Source organism: Danaus plexippus, assembly GCF_018135715.1.
Source record: "Danaus plexippus chromosome 29 unlocalized genomic scaffold, MEX_DaPlex mxdp_36, whole genome shotgun sequence".
Lineage (NCBI taxonomy): Eukaryota > Metazoa > Arthropoda > Insecta > Lepidoptera > Nymphalidae > Danaus > Danaus plexippus.
In genome coordinates, this window is record NW_026869857.1 from 1,039,350 (window position 1) to 1,063,266 (window position 23,917).

Below are 23,917 nucleotides of genomic sequence, written 5' to 3' on the forward strand. Positions count from 1 at the left end.
GCACAGTGACCGCGAAAGCGATCTCGCGATGTCCCTCTGTGGCGCTGATTGAAGCCTTTAGTTGTTTTAGTGGGTAAATCAGAAGGTAGCATGCTTGATGGTAGCCCCACACAACCACTTCAGTCATCAGCCCTGACTGAGGGAACGCACCATTTTTTTTCCAACGTTTAAAAAAGGTCAATTAGGTGAGTGAGTGACCATGGGTAAGATTTTCGAAGGTTGCTCACATTGCGGACATTGCATACAATAAGATCGTGTATGAGGGAAACCTTAATTTCCTTCCGCCTATCGTTTACGCGCACGCTCCTCCATACTCTGTAACGAGTGTGTGTTTTCTAGCGAGGGTAGTGTATCAGCTTCATGGACGTTCCATTGTCCCGTCTTGCGCCTGGGACGCCGCTGCTGGCGCCGTGTCAAGGAGTTAGTGAGGCTGGAGGAGGACAGCTTCCCATTTAACGTAACCTGCACAATGTGTGCCTCGTCGATAAGGATGTCAACCCGAACTCACCGACCCTCGTGATGATTGAAGTGGCCAAAGTAGAAACGTTATAGAGCGAGTGGGTGTTACTGATCTCTCCAGATAGATAAAGAAAATGTTCATAAATAATGAAGACACGATTATTTTTACTTCACCAAAACTGACAATGAGTGAAATAAGAAAATTTTGACGATTATCTATGGAGCAATCGTGTGTATGAGATCGGATGGGTTCTAGGAATAAATAATTTTAAGGGAAAGTGTTTATGGACTACCATATGTTATAAATAAGAGTGAATTATTTTCGACCGCACTGTCTGATTCACAGACGGTTTTCACGTAAATTAAGTGTAATGAATGGGAAATTTAAATTAAGACATAATATACACAATAATTATTGATGATAATACTGAAACGCTTGTATTTTATAAAATTATTTTGTATTAAGAGTGAACGAAACGATTGTTTACGCTGTAAGCTATAAGACAAATAATCATGGGATGAAAAATTCTTACAAAGCGGTGGTTTCATAAAGGTGTAATAACTTTTAAAAAAAGTGTCTGAAAAAAATCTTCTCGTTGAAGTTTTTATTTATTTTATGAATAAACACTTAATATAATAAACTTCAAAGTAACTCTGCTGGTTCATATGTCTTTTCACGCTTAAACCACTGTACTGATTTTGATGAATTTTCGTATAGAGATAGACGAAACCCTTTATTAGGTCATAGACTACCTTGTCTTTTGATCCCGAAACTACACGAGTGGAACCATGAAGTCCAGTCCGTGTTCAGTGGCCGTAGTGGCAGATAACAACTCTGATGTTCACGAGGACGGAGTCGCGGGCAAAAGCTGGTTTTATTATAATTTTGAAACGCTGGGCAGAAGCGCGAACGAGCTGGTGTAACGGAAAAATAGACTAGGGATATTTATTTTTAAATGTTCGATTAAAAAAAATAAAATTGAATTGTAGCGTCAGTTTGACAACTGACATATCTGTCAGATCAATAAAGATATTGGCGAAAAGATAAAATTGAATAAAAGTTTTATAATCATATATTTCATCAAATAGACAAATTAACTGGTACATTTACATCTCGTCTGCCCGCGAACACGGTTGCTTCAAAGTAACCGAGACGTGGGAAGTATATAGTTTTTTACAATAATAAAATACGCGTAGTGTCCGACAAATATTAGTTTCATTTAAAGGAATATTCGCGAAAGTCCTAGAATTTATTAACTGGTCGATTCTGGGTTCTGTCTTCTTAATATATTACATACTAGGTACCAGCACAGGCTTGCACAGACTCTTTACAAAAAATATAATTTTGAGAAATATTAAACTTATATTATGATAACTTTCAAACGGTACGCCCGATTTAAATGATTTAAAAAGTAATTTACAGACGCGGCGGGGGACTTTGTTTTATAATATGTATTGATGATGATTGATGATTGATTTTAAGGAACTATGTGACAGTTGAAAGAAATACTTTTTTTTTTACGCTATGGCTTCATTCGCATTGAAATCGTGGGATATTCTGCCAATGTCAAGTATTTTATTTGTTATAAAACGCTCCGTATGCGTTTTGAACACCTGTCAATTTGATATAACTAGTGATAAATAATGAATGGTAATTATTATCATTAATATTATTCACGTAGGTGACTGCGTACGAGTGTGATTACGACGACACGTGTTGATTGGTATAAATAGAGGCGAGGGTACAGGTTAGAGACCCTTCCGGTGACGCTGTAACAGCCATTAGGGCTAACAGCAACAGACAAGTCGAAACAAATAGTTTAGAGACAATCTCACACGAGCCGTTGCTGCTATCGGACATCTTTGAAATAAAAGGCTCGTTAAAATATCTACGAGGTTTCCTTCAAACGCCGGAAGAGAATAACGAGGCATTCGTGACGTCATCACGCTTTTCAAACAGCTTGGTATAAACACGGATTCCTCATATTTTTTATGATATTGTATGTAATTATTAATCTTGTTTGTTCTTACCTTTAATTTATTAATTATTGAATACGTTATATACATTTTAATAATATATCAACTAATTACATAAAGAGTTGAAAAATATTCGATAACCATCGCCATTTTGTTTGTCACATCACTACCAACAGAATAATTGACGTAATCTTGTAGCGGTTACTTGACGTCGTTTAACTTTTGAATACTATTGTCGTTGTTCTAGGTGCTGGTAAAAATATAGAACCTTTTTCCATACGACAAACTCCTTCGTGTTTCCTCCGCACAGTACTCAACATAGGCTATAAATTATAATTCGGCCAACAAACAAAAATGTTGACATTGGCAGAATATTCCACGATTCCAGTGTTAATGAAGACATAGCATAAAAAAACATTGTTCTTGTATGTGTTAAAAAATAATGACACAAAGTTTATTACGAAAGGATATTTTTTCCCTTTGACTGAAATATATATATATAAGAAAGTAAAAATCATGTAATGACGTGCTAAGTCGTGCTTAGCACGCCACTACATACTAAGCGTTTCGAGTTTCTCAATCAATAACCTACGTTATTACTATATATGGGACGTTTTTCATGTTCACGTAATCAGAAACAAGCGAAGCAGCGTTCTGAATATAGTATTTTTAGAACCCGCATCAAAAAAAGATTCAAAATCGGTACGAACTCAAAGCGTCTCCCTCAGATTAATTTAAATACTTCGCGTGCCTCGGGACCAGGGACGGACTTATTACGAATTTACTCTCAATTGTACAATGAATTGAAATCAAAGAATAACTATAATTATAATAAACTAATATACACAATTTGATTATTTTTATAGCTATAAGTAAATCCAAAAAAAAATTATTACACAACAAAGATATTTTTTTTCAATCCCAATACACTTATTTTTATTTAAATTTAATTCTATACACAATAAAAGATTACGTTTTTAATAAAATTATAATTAATATGAAATATTCGAGATTATTTTTTTAATGTTTAAAACAACAACAGTATTTAAATCAATAAACGTACATACGTGACATTGACATTGACAGTTGAAATGTCTTATTGATTGATAAATTAATCATATTATATCTTATACTAAAATTATAAAAACTTTTGTTAATTTAGATGCTTGTAAAAATATTACTAAATAATTTCTACTTTTAAAATTAATAATAATAATTAAAGAAAATGCCTTTATTTCATACGACAGAGTCATTCGTGTTTCAGCACAGTAGGTACACAAGATTATAATTCGTCCGACAAATAAAAACGTTGACATTGGCAGAATATTACACGACTCTAGTGCGAATGAAGCCATGGCATAAAAAATAATATAATAAAATCTCTTACGTATTTAAAAAAAAAAATTGTCAATGCGCGTCTGTTGTTTGTGACAGCGGGGGAAGGTTGAGGTACGCGTCTAATAGGTTATTAGATAACTACAAAATGTTTTATCAGCAACTATTATAGCACTTAGGGAAAGTCTAGTAGTGTCAACAAATGCTATTTCTATATATATATATATAATGTTGTGTATATATGTAATTCGTATCTAAGACGTGAAAGCTGTTAAAGCAGTTATTATTATAATTTATTTATTTGTTAGAATTTTATTAGTAGATACGTTGTTTATAACAGGATAGTTTCAATCGAACGCTGTCCTTTGTTTAAAGGGGAGTTAAATCTCGAGATAAGTCTCAAGATAATTAAAATTCTATGAAGAACGAAAGATAGTCTTCTCATTTTTTATTATCGAATTTATTTAAAAGGAATTAAATCTATTATTTTTTCTAAACCGTATAAGAAAGCTTGTTTACTATATATTCATATCAAACATAATGGCTGCATACAATCATTTGAAATAAATCCTCTATTGTAAAACTTCTTAACTATGTCAAAAACGATTACCTAACTAATTATATCACTCGACTGCGTCCGGGTTTTGTTAACAGCGTCAGTTATATCTGGATTTAAATATAAAATGGTGCAAATATTAAATTTTTTAAATGTCCATATCTACAAAGTTGACATACGTTTAAAACCCGTGACACTACCACGGGTTTGTCTAGTCAAACTTCGCTCGGACAGTTACCACGTCTCCGTTTATAAAAATAGATACTGTCTAAGAAAACGTACGAATAAAAGACTCGATACACTCTGTATTTAGTGTGCTTTGCTAACTTATGGTAAGCGTGTTTAGATATGCTGTCACGTATTTATCTATAATCGTTGAACTTATAAAAAAAAAAAATTCAGTAAAACGTTTCAAAACCTTACAATTAAAGTTCCCTATGCTATGGACCAAGTGAGTATTTAGTATTTTTTCATAATGACCGGGTTGCAAAAAAATTACCAATATCCCTAATATTTGATGATAAATATTAAAACAATCAAGTTGACTTTGCGTTATACGTAACGTCTACCACCTTTATGTTAACCAGAAATAAAATATTTTGCCCGACAGGGGTGGACATTATTAATAATGCCCGCATTTAACAGTTGGCCCATTACATACATATATATTTTTTCAATTTAATCTTTACATAAAATAAAGTCGTGTTAGTTACACTACTTATAACTCAAGAACGGCTGTACGGGTTCGGCTGAAAATTGGTGGAGAGATAGCTGGGAACCAGGTAGAGAACATAGGATACTTTACATCAGGATCAAAGAAGAAAAAAAATATTGTTGATAAAATCCAAAATCTTATTTACTGTCTTTAATGAGGAACATATTTCACCCGGGTGTACACATTTCTAATTTTGAAAGTAATACAGACGAAGTCGCGGGCAAGGCTAGTATATATATATATATATATATATATATATAATTCAGTATTATTGTACTTTGTCACTTTTAATGAATCCTCGTTACCTATAGTTACAGAGACGTTATATACACTGACACCTCCACAAAACAAAAACGATCTTTGTAACAATGAAAGAATTTGCATACGACCAGAAGTTACTGAGATCATCGCAAACAAACGCACAGATAAAATTAGTTTAATTTCACTGTTGTTATTTCTTAGCAAGATATATGAGTATTTAAATTAAAAACAACTCAATAAAATAATCAAAATTAAGTATTAGGCAATTTCAAATATAGCAAATCAAAGAAATATTGGCTTATCAATTAATTTAGTATCCGAAAATATTGAGATGCTGATTTCGGCGAGTGAGTCATAACTTTCAGCATGTCCTAAGACTACTTCGATCACCTCGCCTGGATCAACTTCTGGAAATTAAGTCTTACGTTTCATCGCCACAGACAATTTCCAGGTCTGGATAACGTCCGTCATGTTACGGAATAAATTTACGGATCACAATGTCCAGGTAAGTTGGAAACATCTCGGACTGCATCACTTTATTAGCAATATCTTTTTTGTTCGCTAAAGTTAGTAAGCGTAATCGTATTTCGAGTAATCGCAAGGTTGTTTGTACTCAGATCCAAGCTCTAAACAAGCTCTCAAACGAGATAATTCTCATGATCTCGCAGCTTCTTTTGGATGAATATTTTTCTAAACGCGATCTACGTCCGAATCAAATCTACAGATCATTTAAAAAAATATACTCGGAATAAAATATTGCTCACTACATACGAAGCGTTTCGCGTTTCTTAAAGACGTTAGTGGATATTTAAATATAACCAATATTTTCGGAAGTACCTATTACGTATTTTTTTATTATATTAAGTCACATACTCGCGATGTTTCGGTTGCTTTGCAACAACCAGAACACGGGCGGACGAGACGAAAAATATAGTTAAAATAATAAAAAAAAAACGCGTAACGAAGCCGAAAATATTAGTTTTATTTAAACAAATAGTCGCTAGTCTAAGATATAATTAGTAGATATTGTAATGTGAAACGAATAAACGAAATACTATAAACGTCGCGTGTGACGGAACGAGCTGTTGGTAAGCTCTCCACCTTAAACACTTCGTAATATTAATATTCATAAAAAAACATATAGATAAACCAATGAATGAAAATTTAAATTAAACTTAATACAAACAATATATATATATACATAAAACAGCCATATTGTAAAACAGAAATGTAATTTAAACAACAAAACATCAATTAATTATCACAACACGCCATTTTAAATAGTTATAGCATTTATTAAACAGAATTATTTCATAAACCGTTCCTTTGATGTTGCCAACAATAAAAACAACCAATATCAAAGCATACTCGGCCGGGGCTGCCATGTTCATAAATTTAATATGATTTAATATTATAAAATATATAAAAATATAACATGATTTTTATTTATCTATAGTTAAATTAATTATAAATACAGCATGATAAATTATACGATATTATTGCTGGATCTAAATATATATATTTAAATTACTTTATAAATAAAAATAAGACATGTAATTTTATGAGCCAAACGTTAATGTAACCAGTATTGAAGTAAATAAAATGTATTTATTATTAATGTCCCGGTACGGACGGTAATGTTTAATATATGGCAACACCGTGTGGGGTGGCGGGAGGTGATTATTGCATTCCACAGCTCTGTATTCACAGACAAAAATATGATTCGGTTACAAGAATATACGAAGATTATAATATATTAATAATAAATAATATTAATATAGATTACCTGACGTGACATTGATATGCCACCTTATTTAGTTTGATTTTTTTATTTTATTCTGAGAAAATTATATACACACATATATATTAGATATATATATATATATATATCTAATATATGTGTGTGTGTGTGTGTGTGTGTAATAAAAGTAATTTTTCATTATATTAATTTGAAAAACAAGTCAAGTGTCTTGTTTTATTTTAATAAATTTAATAATTGCGCCGTCCATTTTGTCATAGCCCCCGTTCTCATTTACTGTCCTCCCTGAAATGCTGTTAATGCGGCCGCCGTTTGACAACGATGATTAATTATAATGTTGTTAACAGATTAATAACAAAACGAATCGGTTTCAAACGATATTAATTGCTGGAGAATTTCCACAGATTAAAAATTCAGATATCCACATCATTTTATACTTAAACTTTTCGTATTATCGTTGTAACTAGTTGTTTAAAAACCTTAATTCTTCTCATTTCTGTATATTGTGCACTTGATTAGAATATCAAGTGGTGATACAATTAAGAAAAAAATCACATAAAATATAACCTTCATGGTTAAAAACATGGAACACACACCCGGTGTCTTGTAATAAAAAAAATAAAAATAAACTTCAAGTGTGCTTTACAAGTAATTTGACATTGACAGATGGCTAATACAAAAAAAAGACACTCCCACAGATAAACATTTAATTGTTTTTGGCGCGTGTCGCTCTCGACAAATTGGCCATCGACAAAGGTTCAGGTTTATTCGGCCGCGTTATGACGTCACTTGGCGAGTTTGTTGCACAACGATGGCATAGAGTTGTCGCTTATATTGATATACATTTATTAATAAAAATAATTTATTTAGAATATAATCTAATAAGACAATTTAATTCTACATCAATTTATTTTGTAAATTAAACATCTGTTTCGATTTTATTTAATTATTATTATAATAAAGAATAAATGTATAGTCTGTGGATTCTCTCCGCGCCTAAGAAGTGAAATTTAATAATTTTGGAATGATAACAGGAAGTGTTTCTTCCACACAGTCTTTATTAACATTACTTACATGTCACTATTGATTGGCAACATGCGTTCGACCGCCACGCGTTCCCTCCCGCTTCACCCCTTTCTATTCCCCTCCCCCTCGGAACGTTAAACGTTAAACGCAACCTCGTTGGAAGTTGCATAAGAAGTTTCACTTCAATAAATTTATATTAGGCGAGGAAGTCTCCATTAATCTCTGTCTCATGATGGAGTAGGTCTTCATAATGAGATATTCAGCTTTGATAACAATGTTATAACGTTATTATCTCTTATTATTATGTGACATAAGGGCGGGTATCCTTTGTGTTATTTAGTTAATATAAAACGCTTTATAGCATACCGCCATTTTGTTTTAACTGTAATAAACGTTTAGATATTATTAAATGAACGTTAGACATATTGATTTTAGTTACAAAAAAAAAAAACAATATTAAATTTTTAGAAACGTCAAAGTCAAAATGACATTTGACATTGATCTTTCCGAATTAATAAATTTATAAATAAAATAAATTACTATCGTTTGTTCAGTCATTATAATATATTGTTTTTTTGGATTAAAAATAGTGCTTGTTTAGGAAACAAAAATATCACAGCCAGATATCGTTATATGAAATAGCGAATGATTTTCGAGAACCAAAAAAGATTTGTCAAAATGAGATCCGACACTTTCGCGGGTATTCATTACAAAAAAAAAACTAATATTTTCGGATGTACTATGCGCTGTTTTATAACTAACAATTTTTTTCATCTCGTCTGCCCGTGATCACGGTTGCTTTAAACTTAAAGCGACCGATACGTCTTGAGCGTGTAGTTTAAAATAAAAAAAATCGTAATACATTCTTAAATATTAGTTTAATTTTAATATTAATCATATCTCTGATTGATACATTAAATATTTTAATTAATAATGACAATATATTTATTATTCTTACAGTAAAATGTGTCCCACAGCAAGATGGCAGATTGCACCACCTAATGTATGACGTCGATATAACATTTCGGAATTTTAATCACCGAGAGCCGTGTAACGGGCGCAGGGTTGTGCGTAAAATAATATATATATATATATTTATTACAATAAAAAAAAAAAAAATATTTTATTACATAAAGTATATATTTTACAATTACTATGTATAAACTTGTAACTTGAATTTTCTTTAAGGAATTCATTTTAGTGAATGTATATAGACATTTTTATTTCTTCGTATAAATATCGTCTGATATTTTTATATCGAAATCATTATAATTATAAATTTTAGTACAAATTTTTAATTTGTATTTAAAAAAAAAAAAAAATTTTTTTTAATTCAAAGCTAACGATTCTTATTGAATTCGGATATTTTTGTTTTTAAAAAAAAACACAGATTAAAAATGTTCTATATATATATATATATTTAATTTCTGCGAACGTACGTCCTTTAAAATAGGGCGGCGTACAAAAGCACAACCCTCCAACATCGTGTATTTGTCATCGGCCACTTGCGTTCGGATATTACTTCAATAGTACAAGTGTTATAATTACTATAAAAAAAATATGTTCACAACCGACTTACAATATGGAGGGTTCTGTATTTTGTTTGTACCCATTGAAACGATTTTTATTAGATGTTTATTCTGTACGCTTACTCCCAGTGTACACTACATACTGACAGTTCAACGTTTCTCAGTTTAGTGACGAACTTGTGATTTGTGTCGATGAAATTTAACTGAGATAATAATGAATTTAAAATATTTTGTTGCGGGAAACAAGTCATATATAGTTTTTTGTGAGTTTTCATTTAAATAAAACTAATATTTTTCGAATTATGCTCGTTTCGTTTGCTTCGCGGAAACCGTGATCACGAACAGACGGGATGACTGACCCGCAAAGTCACCGAAACGTCGGGAGTATGTTTTTTTTTTTTAATAAGAAAATACGCGTAGTATAATCCGAAACAAAATCATATATAGGTTTATATTTAAATAAAAAATCTTGTTTTTCGTCTTTACATTACGTCAAAATAAGTGATTTTAAAATAAGTCCGAAAGGAAGTTAAAAAAATTACGTATCCGACTGTAGACAGCCTTTAATATTATTAATAACAATGATTTATGACACAAATTCATTATCAATGTAAATTTTAGGTCACCAAATAATACAAAATAATAATCTAAACAATAAATCAATAAAATTATACATACGTTTTTGTGGTTGGCGGCCATATTGAAATAACAAATAAATCCAACTGTCATTTAGTTATTTAAACACCGAAATAAGGCATAACCGCGTGATGTGAGCCAAAATCTAATTATAATTTTATAAATAGATATACATTTATACAATCTGGTGTAACGAGGACGAGAATATTTTAGTAATATTACTGTTTTATTATTTGATTAATGCTCACTAAATGTCCAAAATACTCTTTTATTTTGTTGACTGTCATTATACTGACAGTGACAGTTGCCGCTCTCGAATACGTATTTATTAAAAAAAAACAATAAATAAATAAATTTTTGTTCTAGGTGCTGTAAAGTTATAATAATTATATAAACGCCTTTATTTATTCAAGAAACTCTTTCGTGTTTTCACAGAGTACACAATGTTATAAATTGTTTAATAAATAAAGACTTTGACATTGGCAGAATATTCAACGATTCCAGTGCGAATGAAGCCATAGCTCAAAAAAATTACATATATATATATATATATTTGTATATTTGTATAATTTAATATTTTATTTAGTATAATTCTAAGTACTCATTAATATTAATATTAGAATTATTAATATTATAATAATTCTATGCTACGTTTGTCGCTAGTAAAGTTTCTAATATTTTTTGTTTCCCCCGCTGCGAGATTCTGCACACTTACAGCAAGTTCGCGTCACACTAAATACGTAGAGTCAATAGTTTTTCATACGTAAATCCTCACGTTGTATTAACGTAGGTTATTTAATGACAAACGGGAGACGCTTCGTATGTAGTGTGACGACTTGATCCTGACAAATGACAAATTGTTACGTACGCGCTACATATTATAAAATAAATGAACATCGCCGGGGCAACGCCGTAGTATGGATAGAATATCATATAACGAGTGACGCCGCTGACTCCGCGGAACACCGAGCCGTGTGAACCAGGAGATTCCTGATACCACACGAGCTATGGGATGGGATTGCTGTCCTGACATCGGCAGTCATGTAGTCTTAGTATAGGTTGTGAGTTTTAATATGTAATTCTTATTATAATACACATATCAGTAAGTTAGGTAGTTTTCCTGAAACCTATATAATTTAAATTTAATTTCTATATGAAGATTTATTAACAAATAATTTTTTTATCGCTTTCAATAGTTAGTTTTTTATTTTTTAGCAAGGTTGCGATATTTTTAGTATGAAGTGTCTCAATTAATATATTATATGCTATTCTTTGAGTGATTTCGTAGTATCCTGCGAATATTAAACCGAGACATAAATTAACAATGCCGTTACAAGATTGACTTAAAATAGTTGAATGAAAATTTACATTTAGACGTTGTTAATAATTACACTTGAATCCGTGATTTGGATGTTTATCCAATTGAAATTTCCGGACGGATTAAATGTGACATTAATACCTTAGAATACGAATTGCACTAAACAAAATGGCGATAATTCACTTATGACGTCTGACTTATGGACATATTTACTTATTTTCTCGTATTTGTTTAATTTTTAAAATTTATGTCAGATCGATTTGATGATTAAAAAAAATTATTATATAAATACGCTGAACTCCTGTTAAAATATAATAACAATAGCGACAGATGAGAACGTTAATTTGCGATAATTATTCGACAGGCGTTATAAAAATTGTATATGTATACAAAATTTTGTCGAATCTATTAACAGTTTGTGATATTATATTTTTGATAGAATATTGTAAATTATAATTATTGATACAAACTAAATTATTTAAATATAACGTCAGAATTTTTTTTGTCAAATTAAATATGGCGTCTTAAATAAACTGACAGAGAATATCAAAAATTGATTAGTTTAAAATTTATATATATATAATTTATGAGTATTAACACAATATTTTAAGCTTTCATTGTTTAGTGACCTATTTAATCTGCTTATAAAATATCCCTTAATACACAGATTAAGTCGTAGTACTAGCTAGTGTACAACAATTTAATTTAATCGTGTATCATTATGAGACTAAATTGCCGCATCCATTTTGTAATAATAACGCATCCAACTATTACGCGCTCGATGTTCCGATTATGATATTAAATCGTTTCAGAGAGCATACGCAAGATGAACAGGGATGGACTTCAGCAGGTCTCCGATCCAGAAGTATTGAATCCATATCGCAGGATGAGCTTCCAGAAGACTAACAGGTGAATTCGATTAAAATCAGTATTTTTATTTGATGGGATAACGAAAATTTCAACCATTTGTATTCTTATATATATATATATATAATTGAAACGAAAGACATAAATAAAACATTATGAATCATATTGATAATAACATGATTGTTACATCGCTGGCTTTATTATAAAAATTTTATCGATACTCGTCTTGAAAGCGTGTAATGTAATTGACAAATGATATTGATATTACCAAATCAGCCATCGCCAACCCGAGCCGGACCTGTCTCAATCAAAGGCTTGCTGAACCGCAAATCACGACGGGACCCTCCCTCCGGATCCGGCCACTCCTATCCACGCAGGCGCTCTCCCATCCAATCAGCGTCCGAACCCTCACACCCTCGCAAACCTCCGTGAACCTTCAATTGACCGCTTCCTCATTTTTTTGCCGCCAAACCGAACAGCTCCGCCCAGCAGCAATATCATAAAATGCGCCTTTTAATCATAAACCGCAAGCAGCTCACACCCGCGCGGCCGGCACCGGGTTATTAGCTCTGTGTTATCGTCAACAGTGAATTATGAAGTGCTTTGTGTACGAAGTGAACTAAACTATGATGGATCAGAGACAGGTGTATCCGAATTTATCCGACCTCTTGTATCAGAACGAAAAGTTCGGCGATAATTACGGCGAAAACGAGCGCTACACCGACAATGATCATTCGCGGGCATCGCCGACGTCGCCCGTGTCGCTGGAGGAGGACGACAGCCAGTCTTTCGGCGTGGATTTGACGGGGAAGGGCACCAATTTGGCTGGGAAGTCGTTCACGATAGCAGCGATCCTAGGACTGACCGGTTCTGATGACGATGTGATGAACCTGAGCGTCCAGGAGAGACTCCAGAACCAGAGACAGCTCCAGAACTACCTGTACGCCGGTCATGAGATGCAGCGACTTAATGACGGATTCTGCAGGACGATGGTCGGCGTGCCGTCGGCGTTGAGGCAAGGTTGGTCTAAACATGTAAATGTACTAACAATTTCTCAAACATAACACAGTTAAAAAAATTAAATTAATATACTTTAGTCATTGTTTTACGCACAAATATTTTGCTTGAAATTTCATTCATGAGACTAATTTGTTTTTAAATGTCGTATCGTAATATTTTATAACAAGTATATGCTAATAATTTGAGAATTATAAAGGTAATCCAATTGTATCAAGAATACATTTAATAGTTATATATTTGTATATAATATTCTTTGTAGAGTTATTGACAAACAGTATACACGACAAGTAGCTGTGATTTAAGTATTTACGAAGGCTTTACTAGATATAAAATTAATCAGAATTCCCATAGTGCATTTGACATTTCATTTAGTTAAAATCACACATAAAAAAGATCTGATTGGTTTAAATTTATGACACAAAATACTTCTACCCACCGATTGGTTGAAATTTAAAAATAACGTTCTCTACGAATTAAACATATATAATTTTAAATTATTTCTCACTTTCAGATTATGTGTTAAATTATAAAATATCTTATAATTAATAATGACTTTAAAAATATGAATAAAACAATTATTTTCCTTATTTATATTTTAATTAAATTGTTATTGATACATAATTATATAAATATTCTGCGTTTATTTTTTATTTCTTTGTATATTTTTTTTAACATAAAAAACATATATGTATTTTATTGTAAATATTATATTATACGTCATATAAATAGTTATAGAAATATAAAGGCTACATCAAAACTGTCATTAGTCAATTGTCAAAAGAGCTGTCAAAAACACAAGTGTCAAAAATACAACACTTCCGAATTGTAATTCGTCCAACGAATAAAAACGCGGACATTGGCAAAATAATCCACGATTCCAGTGTGTATGAAGCCTTAGCTTTAAAAACACTCTCAAAACTCTTTTTATTTGATAACATATTGAAAAATTAAGAATCCAAGCAAAGTTATCACCATGATCAACTACAACTACGTCTTGACGGAATATTGAGCTTAACACCTGTTTACGTCTCTTCATACGTAACTTTGAGTTTTTTACACATAAATCTTCACGTAGTATTAACGTTGGTTATATTTATTTAATGCGTTGTGCCCTGTCGCTGACAGATCCGGGGTGCACCAACATAGCGGCCGATGGGTTTCGCAGTGGTTTTAGTGAGTAGGGACCTGCCCAGGTCGAGTCTCACACATCCTCTCCGGCCCCACCAAGGCCGGTGAGACGGCTCGTAAAAAGAGTTTCCCTGCGTCATCAAAAAAAAAAAGTTATTTAATGCTAAACGGGAAACGCTTCGTATGTAGTATAATTTCTTTTTCCTTGTATTTATTGACCCAGGCTCATTAAAAATATGCTCAATAAATAAAAATATAGTTCAGTTACTGTGATAAACGCAAACACATTTAAATCAAATTTACTAATTAATACAACAATTTTTTTTTGTGACAATACGAATAATTCGATTTTGCAATCTCAAACCATTGGATATTTATTCGTCTTCATTAGAATGACATTATTTGACAGTTCTAATGTCAATTTCATTGACATCGACACAATTTAATGTCACCAAATAGTCGAAATGACATTGACAAAATGAAAATATTATCACGAGTTACCATTGTCGAACTTTAAACGTACCGTTTCTAGTTAATTCACGTCTACGTTAATACTATCATGTACGCAGTGCGAACAGCTGAAAACTTGTGGTAGGCATAAATTTGTTACTGTATAAATGACTGACTGACTTTTGCCAAGCATTCGTACATGGGAACGGTTCTGTGTGGAATATAAAGCAAAGCGTGAGGAGAAGTTACTGTCATAATTGAATATTGAACAGAGTAATGTATTTAAAAAAACCTTAAAAATACGGTGATTAAGGCATTGAGATTATTGTATTAGAAATGTTTATAAAATACATGCTAGCTTTCGCCCGCGACCCCGTCCGCGTGAACATCAGCGTTTAAATCATAGAGAAATGTATAGTGTACTAAAACATACCTATAGTGACCTACGTCCAGGCTTTTCATTTTAAATAACCTAGATATAGACTGCGGCGCCATCTGTCGGGCTGGTTTGTGAATCTAAAAATCTAAACCATCTGGGGCGACAGACGGATGAGTGCAAAAAGATTCAGTCCAATCGGTCCAGTCGTTTCTGAATGCAGTGACATACACACATACAGTAGAGATATATATTTGATTTATTACAAATTCATTATTTTAAAGACAGGACGCCAGCCTCGCTGACGTGACTAATGTCACTTGTTTCAGTACGTTCCAGATATTTTACAAATTTTTAAAACTTCAATTCTTCTAAATGTTCTTGTATTTCTCGAAGGTTCTTCATAATCACATTCTCTATGATCCGCACTCCCTGAACTCTGCAGTCCCTGTCGTGCGTCCAGACGTCATATTACACCAGAATTCAAACATAGTTCTATTCTCATTGATTTCGTTTTACTTTTAACAATAGTAATGACGACCAATAAGTTGTTATAATAATTGATGACAGTCTTGAGTTATTTTCATGTTGCATCCGTCATTGAAGCTGATAGCGCCGATATATACATATGTGGAAGGAAAAAGAAGATTGTCAAATTATCATTCAGTCACTCAATACATTTGTGATATTGGTAGGAATAGTTTTATGCTTACTATTCGTTTGTATTCTTAACTTATACAGCGACAGTTTTACAGTCAAAGTATCCGACGGGAAGTTTCTGAGTTAGTTAAATTTACCATTTCGGATGTCACTACTCGCTTATTACACTCACATATAATCATGTGTTGTGAAGGAATCGATGAGCAGACAACATTTAGATATGAAATAATAAAAAACAAAGAGTATCCGAAAACCTATTTTCTATGATATTTTCGGGTATGCATTTTTATTTTATTCATAATTTTTCGTTAGTTTAACAAATATTCATCTAACCTGCCCGTGTCCGTCGCTGTTAAGTGGCCGAGACGTCGGGACTCTGGACTGTTTAGTTTAAAATAAAAAAAAAGCGTCTTGCATCCGAAAAAAATTAGTCTTTTTAGCTTAGTTTCGTTGAAATGAAAAACTAAAATCTTATACGTCAATAGTTGTATATAGTATTTTAACTTATAGATACGTTCGGAAACAATATATCTGTGGGAAAGGTTGAATTGGTCGCTACGAAACTAATGCCTTATATATCATAGTATATAATAACTCCTACTTACGCGTTAGGAGTAAAAATCGGGATTTTCGTATAGAAACGAGTTTTTTTTTTAATTATTTTACATACATACTATACCCACCCGTCGCGTCTCGTCGCTTAGATCTTATCTCCCTGTTCACGGTAGAGTAATCGTAACGTCTAGACAATGTAGAGATGATAAAATAAGTTTAAATCCGAAAAACTTACTCGGATCATATTCATAATTGCAAGAAACATTTCAGTCTTATTGTCACGATAATAACATATATTTTTTTAACTATTAATTTTATATTCACCTACTTATTTCAAGTCAAATGTCAGTAAGTCAAGATACGTCAGTTCATTGCAAAAAGAATATAGGGGATATCTGTCTTATGTGATACTAATATCCTTGAAATAATCTAAAGATCGAATTTAGACCATAATTGATTGATTATAGCACTCTCAATATCATATATAAATGTCATTATTACAGCAAGATCCATGGTCCCCAGACTTAACTCAGTTTGTGATGGACAAAATATATATATCGGCGCAAGCAGCTTCAATGACGGATGCAACTTGAAAATAACTCAAGGCTGGCATCAATTATTATAACAACTTATTGGTCGTCGTCACTATTGTTAAAAGTAAAACGAAATCAAAGAGAATAGAACTATGTTTGAATTCTGGTATAAATATGACGTCTGGACGCACGACAGCGGACTGCAGAGTTCAGCGAGTGCGGATCATAGAGAATGTGATTATGAAGAACTATGAGAAAGAGAAATATGAGAAATATGAGAACATTTAGAGGAATTGAAGTTTCATTTTGAAACATCTGGAACGTACTGAAACAAGTGACATTAGTGACGTCAGCGAGGCTGGCGTCCTGTCTTTAAAATAATGAATTTGTATTAAATCCGATATATATAATAGGCTAGTGTTAGTGTAAAAATTGTACTCACTTAACTTGAAGTCTGAGGTTTAATTTTCACGTATCTTGTTGAGAATATTATAAAGCAAACGAATATTAACACACACTTTCTGTAGGCTGAAGTTTTTTTACGTAAATATTAAAGATCGACAGAAAAATATTACATTCTTTCGATATTAGCAACAACCTGCAAAGGTTGGGACAGTTAGATGATGATAAATCATTTTAATATTACTAATAACTTCCGTTGGACAAACTACGAGATGATTTTAATAAAACAGTATTAAAAAGGCACTTAATTACCATGCATGGTGGATGGGTGACGGACATTTGGTCCCTAAGATTGATCCAGCATCTTAAAAAATACGTATAGGACTACGTAAGTTAACGTTATTTTTCTGTCGATCTTTAATATTTACGTAAAAAAACTTCAGCCTACAGAAAGTGTGTGTTAATATTCGTTTGTAATTATCTATAATGTTCCCACAACATACGTGAAATTTAAATGAAACTAGTATTTTTAGGATGAACTACGCGTGATTTATTTTTGTAAAAAACTACATAATCCCGACGTCTCGGTTACTTTACAGCAACCGTGATCACGGGCGGACGAGATCACGCGTAGTTTATCCGAAAAATACTAGTTTCATTTAAATGAATAAAACTCGCGATAATCTTAGATCTCAACATATGTGAAAATTAAACTTCAGACTTCAAGTTAAGTGAGTACAATTTTTACTTACCTGTATCACCTTGTACCTGTGTATTGGCCGTCGGTATAATCTAGAGGGTATGTGTACGTTTCCTGTACACTAATACTAACCTATACATATGTTTTGTCTGTCAGAAAATAAGTAAGGTCTTGGGACCTGGGATCTAGGCCTGTATGTTTAACATTCAGTGACACACACATTGAGGAGTGTTCACGGATTGATGTATTATATATATATATGTGTGTGTGTGTGTCCGAGTCATGGTAGATGTGTGTGTGTGTGTTTTATATAATGTAATGTATGTCTCATACGTTTCACATAAAACATAACTTCTTGAATTTCTTCTTCATATTAACTATGACCGTGTTACGTCACAACACACGTTGAATCAGCTCCCTTATAAGGATACAAATGTTTCTCTTCTAATATTAATATAATAAAAATACCCATTGTTTTTTATGTTTTATAAAAAATAAAAGATATCAACGATATAAAATATATTAAAAGATAATAAAGAGAAAGAAAGGTATCTGATATTTATTTTAAATTAATTTATTACAACCCCTTTTTAAGATATTCCAAATGCTCTTATTTATTTGGTTTAATTAAATAAATACATTTAATTTCAAATTAAAACTCACCATTAAATTTTTTTTAATTTTGACTGCTCTTATCTTCATACAAGTTCTTCTCGTGCCAAAAAATGCTTCTTATTTGTATTATCTATATAAATAAATGGAGCCGTATAGTTGTGTGTCAACACTGTAAAACATTGTGACCTTAGCACGGGTTACGTTTATACACTACATACTTATCGTTTTTAGTTTAACATTAATAAATCTTAGCACATTTCAATGTCAACGTAGTTTTCCGAATGAAAACATATTATATATATATACTCGTACTAAAAAAGATTTTCATAAGACAACGAGGACAAAGCCGCGGTATAAACTAGTGTCAAATAAAACATATCTATTTAAATTCGAGAAAGATTTGTTAATTTAGTTTCGTGTGTTCGAGTGTTTTGACATACAGTCGCCATTTTGGTAACACGCTCTGGAGGGCACGTGTAATGGCGTGATTCTAATGAGATCTAAGACATTCGCGAGTACTTTTAAATGAAACTAATATTTTCGGATTAAACTAATATTCTCGTCCACCCGTGATCACGGTTGCTGCAAACTAACCGAAACCTCGGTTGTATGTAGTTTTAAAAAATAATAAAATACGCGTAGTAATTCGAAAATATTAGTTTCGTAGAAATGATTCTATTTTTTTATTTCTTCTTTTGTATTCTTCTATATTCTTCTGTATCGTGTTTTTTGTCCACAGACAGCCCCAGACCAGAGCTGCGGCAGGTCAGCCAGCTGAAGCCGAGAACTCAAACAATAACTTGCGCTAACAGGTAAAGAGAATTATATATATATATATATATTGTTTATAGATACGAAATTTCTTCTTTTCATAATACTGTAAATTAATTTTGTCATTCTTGTATGTATTTTCTTTTATTAATTACATTGTTACCTAGTCACATAATCTGTGCAAGGTTACTTTGTCTGTCAAAATGACAGATACTAATTTTAAAAATATATTAAATCGGTTGTAGTTTAAAATAGTTAATTATTTAAATATATATTTTTTGGAATTTCTTTTTTAATTTAACACTTAAATATAATGTTATTTAACAATTATATATCAATAATATTAAAATTTTATATATCGGCTGAATGCAACAATACCTTTAACAAGCGTCATCCAATATGTCAGGGTGACAAATTTATCGTAAGACTCCATTTTAATTTGTGTGATACAATGAATTTTAACTATTTATTTAATGAAATTCTATCGTCGATCTCAACATGTCCCCCTTATAAAACTCACCCTCGTCCGTTAATGTGGCGGAACGGATTAGCTTTGACTTTTATACGCTTACTACTTGTTGTTAACGAAAAACTTAACGTGCCGTCGCGGTAAATAAATCTAACGTGATCAATTGAGAATATGCTATTAGTTTAAATAAGTTGTGTGAAACTAAGCTAATTTAATACTAAACAAATTACATTGAGTAACGTTTTAGTTAAACGCTTGTTCATTCAATCATTCTTTATTCAAACAATCAATCACTCATTCCTTGACGAACTCCACACTTAAATCTGTCATTCCTATTATGCCATTTATCATATTTTTTTTTTAATATAAGACCTGTTGATTGAAATACTGACTTATCAATAAATAATGATGTAAAATATTTATATATATATTTTTATATTATTCTAATATTTTTTCTGTTTATATTACAAAAACTTAATAATATTAATGAAAATAATTTAAGGTTTTTTAAATGTATACATGATGAAATAATTCTGACGTCAGTTCCGGTCGGAGTAAGCGTATCCGGACAATTTTCACACCCGAGCAGCTGGAACGCCTGGAGGCTGAGTTTGAGAGACAGCAGTACATGGTCGGGCCGGAGAGGCTGTACCTGGCACACGCGCTGCAACTCACAGAGGCACAGGTGTTCATACAAAACTACTACTATTTATTAATTTACTAGTACCGTCCATCCATCCAACAATCCAATCATCACGGATAAAATTATCTTCATAATCTATTATCCAAATAACGATTATCATAACTAAGTACTAACAATCTTATTTAAATGTTACATAACTTGTCTCTGTACTATAACGTGATTGAGTTCTACCTTCCAGGTGAAGGTCTGGTTCCAGAATCGGCGCATAAAATGGCGGAAGCACCACCTGGAAGTGACGCAGCAGCGGCTGGCTGTGCTGCAGAGGCACAGGCCGGACGAGAGGGACGACGTATAGATAATAAATGACACGTGACTTTGACATCTGACACTGACATCTGACATTGACATTTGACGTTTCAGTATCCGTGACATATTTAATTCTTTTACAGCCGCTTCAACGATTTTAAACCGCATCTCTCACACAACGTGACATTGGAAGAACGTTGTGTGCAGCGTCACAATTAAATGTCTGTACTAAACTGTCATCGCTGAATTATTTTGAAATGTCAGTCATCCATCTTAATTTACTATAACTTGTTTTATATTTTATTCCAATTATCATTGCGCCGTTGTTGCTTTTACAACATATTTTAAATAGTATCCGATAATAACAAACATTCCTTCGATATAATAATTTTTACTCAGACAAACATACGTTTGTATTAGTGACACGTAATCCAAACGTTCGTAACAATCTGAATTAATTACGAATGCACTATTAATGTTTTTAAAACGTACAATGTTATTTTAATTACGACATATATTTATAAGGTACATTAAAATAAAATAGAAAATCGTAGATGTATAGTTAGTTTAAGTTTGTAAATACATTTTCCTTTGACGTCGGCTATATCATTTAATATAGGGCACAACGTAATTATATCCGAGACTTTCGCGAGTAAATAAAACTAAATAAAACTGAGATTTTGGGATTTACTACGCGTTTTTCATTATTTTATATACATACTCTAGACGTTTCGGTTACTTTGTACCTCGTAGTAACCGTGATCACGGGCACACGAGAGCATGTAGAGTACTTGTGTTTAGAAAAGTTTTTAAATAATAAAATGAAGCGTAGTTATCTGAAAACATTAGTTTTATTTGATCGCACGACGTAGTTCTTTTCCATGATGAAAAATCGTTGAACAATGTAAAAAAAAACCCTTAAATCACGTATTTGTAAAGTTACCTATGACGTAGAACTTGTATTATTCTCGTTTTCTTTGATGTAAGTAATAAATAAATATAATATACATGAATAAGATAGTTTTACTTTAAACTGACACAGTCTGTGCATATGCTGGTGTATGTATAAAGTCGTGGTGGCCTCGAGGTTAAAGGCCCGCCTCTCATACGTAAGGGTGAGAGTTCGTAACCTGGCAAGTACCAATGTGATATTTTCCGAAACATATGTACTTTCTAAGATTATTCAGACACTATTGAAAGACCGTGAAGGAAAACATCGTGAGGAAACCTGGACTTGTAATTTCGAATCATAAGTTTGAAATCGCCAATCCGCTTAAAGCGAGCGTGGTGATTAATGCTCTAACCTTCTCCATGTGAGCAGACCTTTGCTCATATGCCACAATATAAACGAGCAACTGTCCGTCAAAACGTATTTATTAATATATTATACGAACAAAAGCATAAATGACACCAAATTACAAATAAGTTATTACTTTCAGTCCTTTAGAACTAATAGTTCGTACAGAACTTAGACAACATTATCCATCCTTACCACGGGTGTCCATCGTGAAACTATACAGACGGTTCAGAATTTTCTCACGCGATACTATCAACGTATATGTACGATTAACTGAAAAGTCTTTGTTCGTTTCAATGATAACTCTTACTAAGTACATCGTCTTTCACCCAATACTTTGATACTATCCGTTCTGAGTCAAATCTGTAAAGTATTTAAACTTTAACTCGCAAACTAAATTTACAAATTATACATAGCCACCCAAAATAATCAATGGATTCAGTGATAATGTGTTTACATATTTAATTTAACAACTTTATAACCCGGTTTTGTCCAATAAGATTATTCAATGGCTGTCCAATAAACCATCGACAGACAGACCTTAACATCAATTAGGTAGTTATACCTAGAGCTATAACGCTATTTATCTAGGTCGATACATTAACTACAATACTACAATACATATTGTGCTGTTGTCATGTCATAGTGTATTGTGTATTGTGTATTATATTGAGATTTTAATAGGCAAAAACAAATTAATCGTGCACGGACTCCCTCCGCACAAAGGTAGTGAAACTTCGTAATGTTGGTATGAAGACAGGAAGGGTAGAAATTGATTTTATTTAGGAAGGAATTTTTAGTGTTCCTTCCAGACAAACTTTATTAACATTAGTTACAAGACAAAATTGATTGCCCGCGTGCGTTCGAGCCCCCGCGCTCTTTCTCGCTCTGTTTATGGAAGAGCGTTAACGTTTAACGCAACCGTGTTGGAAGTTGCGTAAGAAATTTCACTTCAAAAATAAGTAATTTAAAATTCCATTTATAGTAATAGTCGAACCTACGACCTTTAGAATGAGATCGCTCATTTGCTTTCCCAAATGAGCTATCGTGTCTTCTCGAGTCATATATACATATTTAAAATTAAAACTTTAAATTAAATTAATTTTCTCATTACTTTCATATTTAATATAAACATAATCACATACTTTTTTTTATCAATATTGAAACGATAATACCTTACCACAAGTTTGCACGTCACTGCGCACGAAACGGTTCATATTTCCCATTCGCTACCTTTAATAGTATATGTGAAGATTTATGAATGATAAACTATTAACGCTCCGTATGAAGTGACGCAAACTTATAGTAAGCATATCGCTACGTTTTTGTGTTTGAATACCTATTTAATTATCGTACATCGATTAAATGTTCACTATGTGATTGATGGACCCTACTTTGAATGGATAAAATATATTTTTTGTATAAAATATAGCTTAAACCTCAGTTTTATGTGACGATCAAAAAAATATATATCAAAAAATTCACAATCTAAGTTTAATATTGGGATAAATTCATAATTTAATCGTATAATTTTCGTAAAACATACCTACATAT

The 23,917-nt window shown here is 32.1% G+C and overlaps 1 protein-coding gene across 1 annotated transcript; it reads left to right on the plus strand.

Moving 5' to 3' along the window:
* The first annotated feature begins 12,634 nt into the window (after positions 1 to 12,634).
* LOC116776908 (homeobox protein Hox-A4) lies at positions 12,635 to 22,082 on the plus strand. Its single transcript, XM_032670207.2, has 4 exons — positions 12,635 to 13,458; positions 19,617 to 19,689; positions 20,661 to 20,802; positions 20,999 to 22,082. The coding sequence occupies exons 1-4, from the start codon at positions 13,065 to 13,067 to the stop codon at positions 21,113 to 21,115; spliced, it is 726 nt and encodes a 241-aa protein (XP_032526098.1). The 5' UTR covers positions 12,635 to 13,064; the 3' UTR covers positions 21,116 to 22,082.
* Positions 22,083 to 23,917: the final 1,835 nt, after the last annotated feature.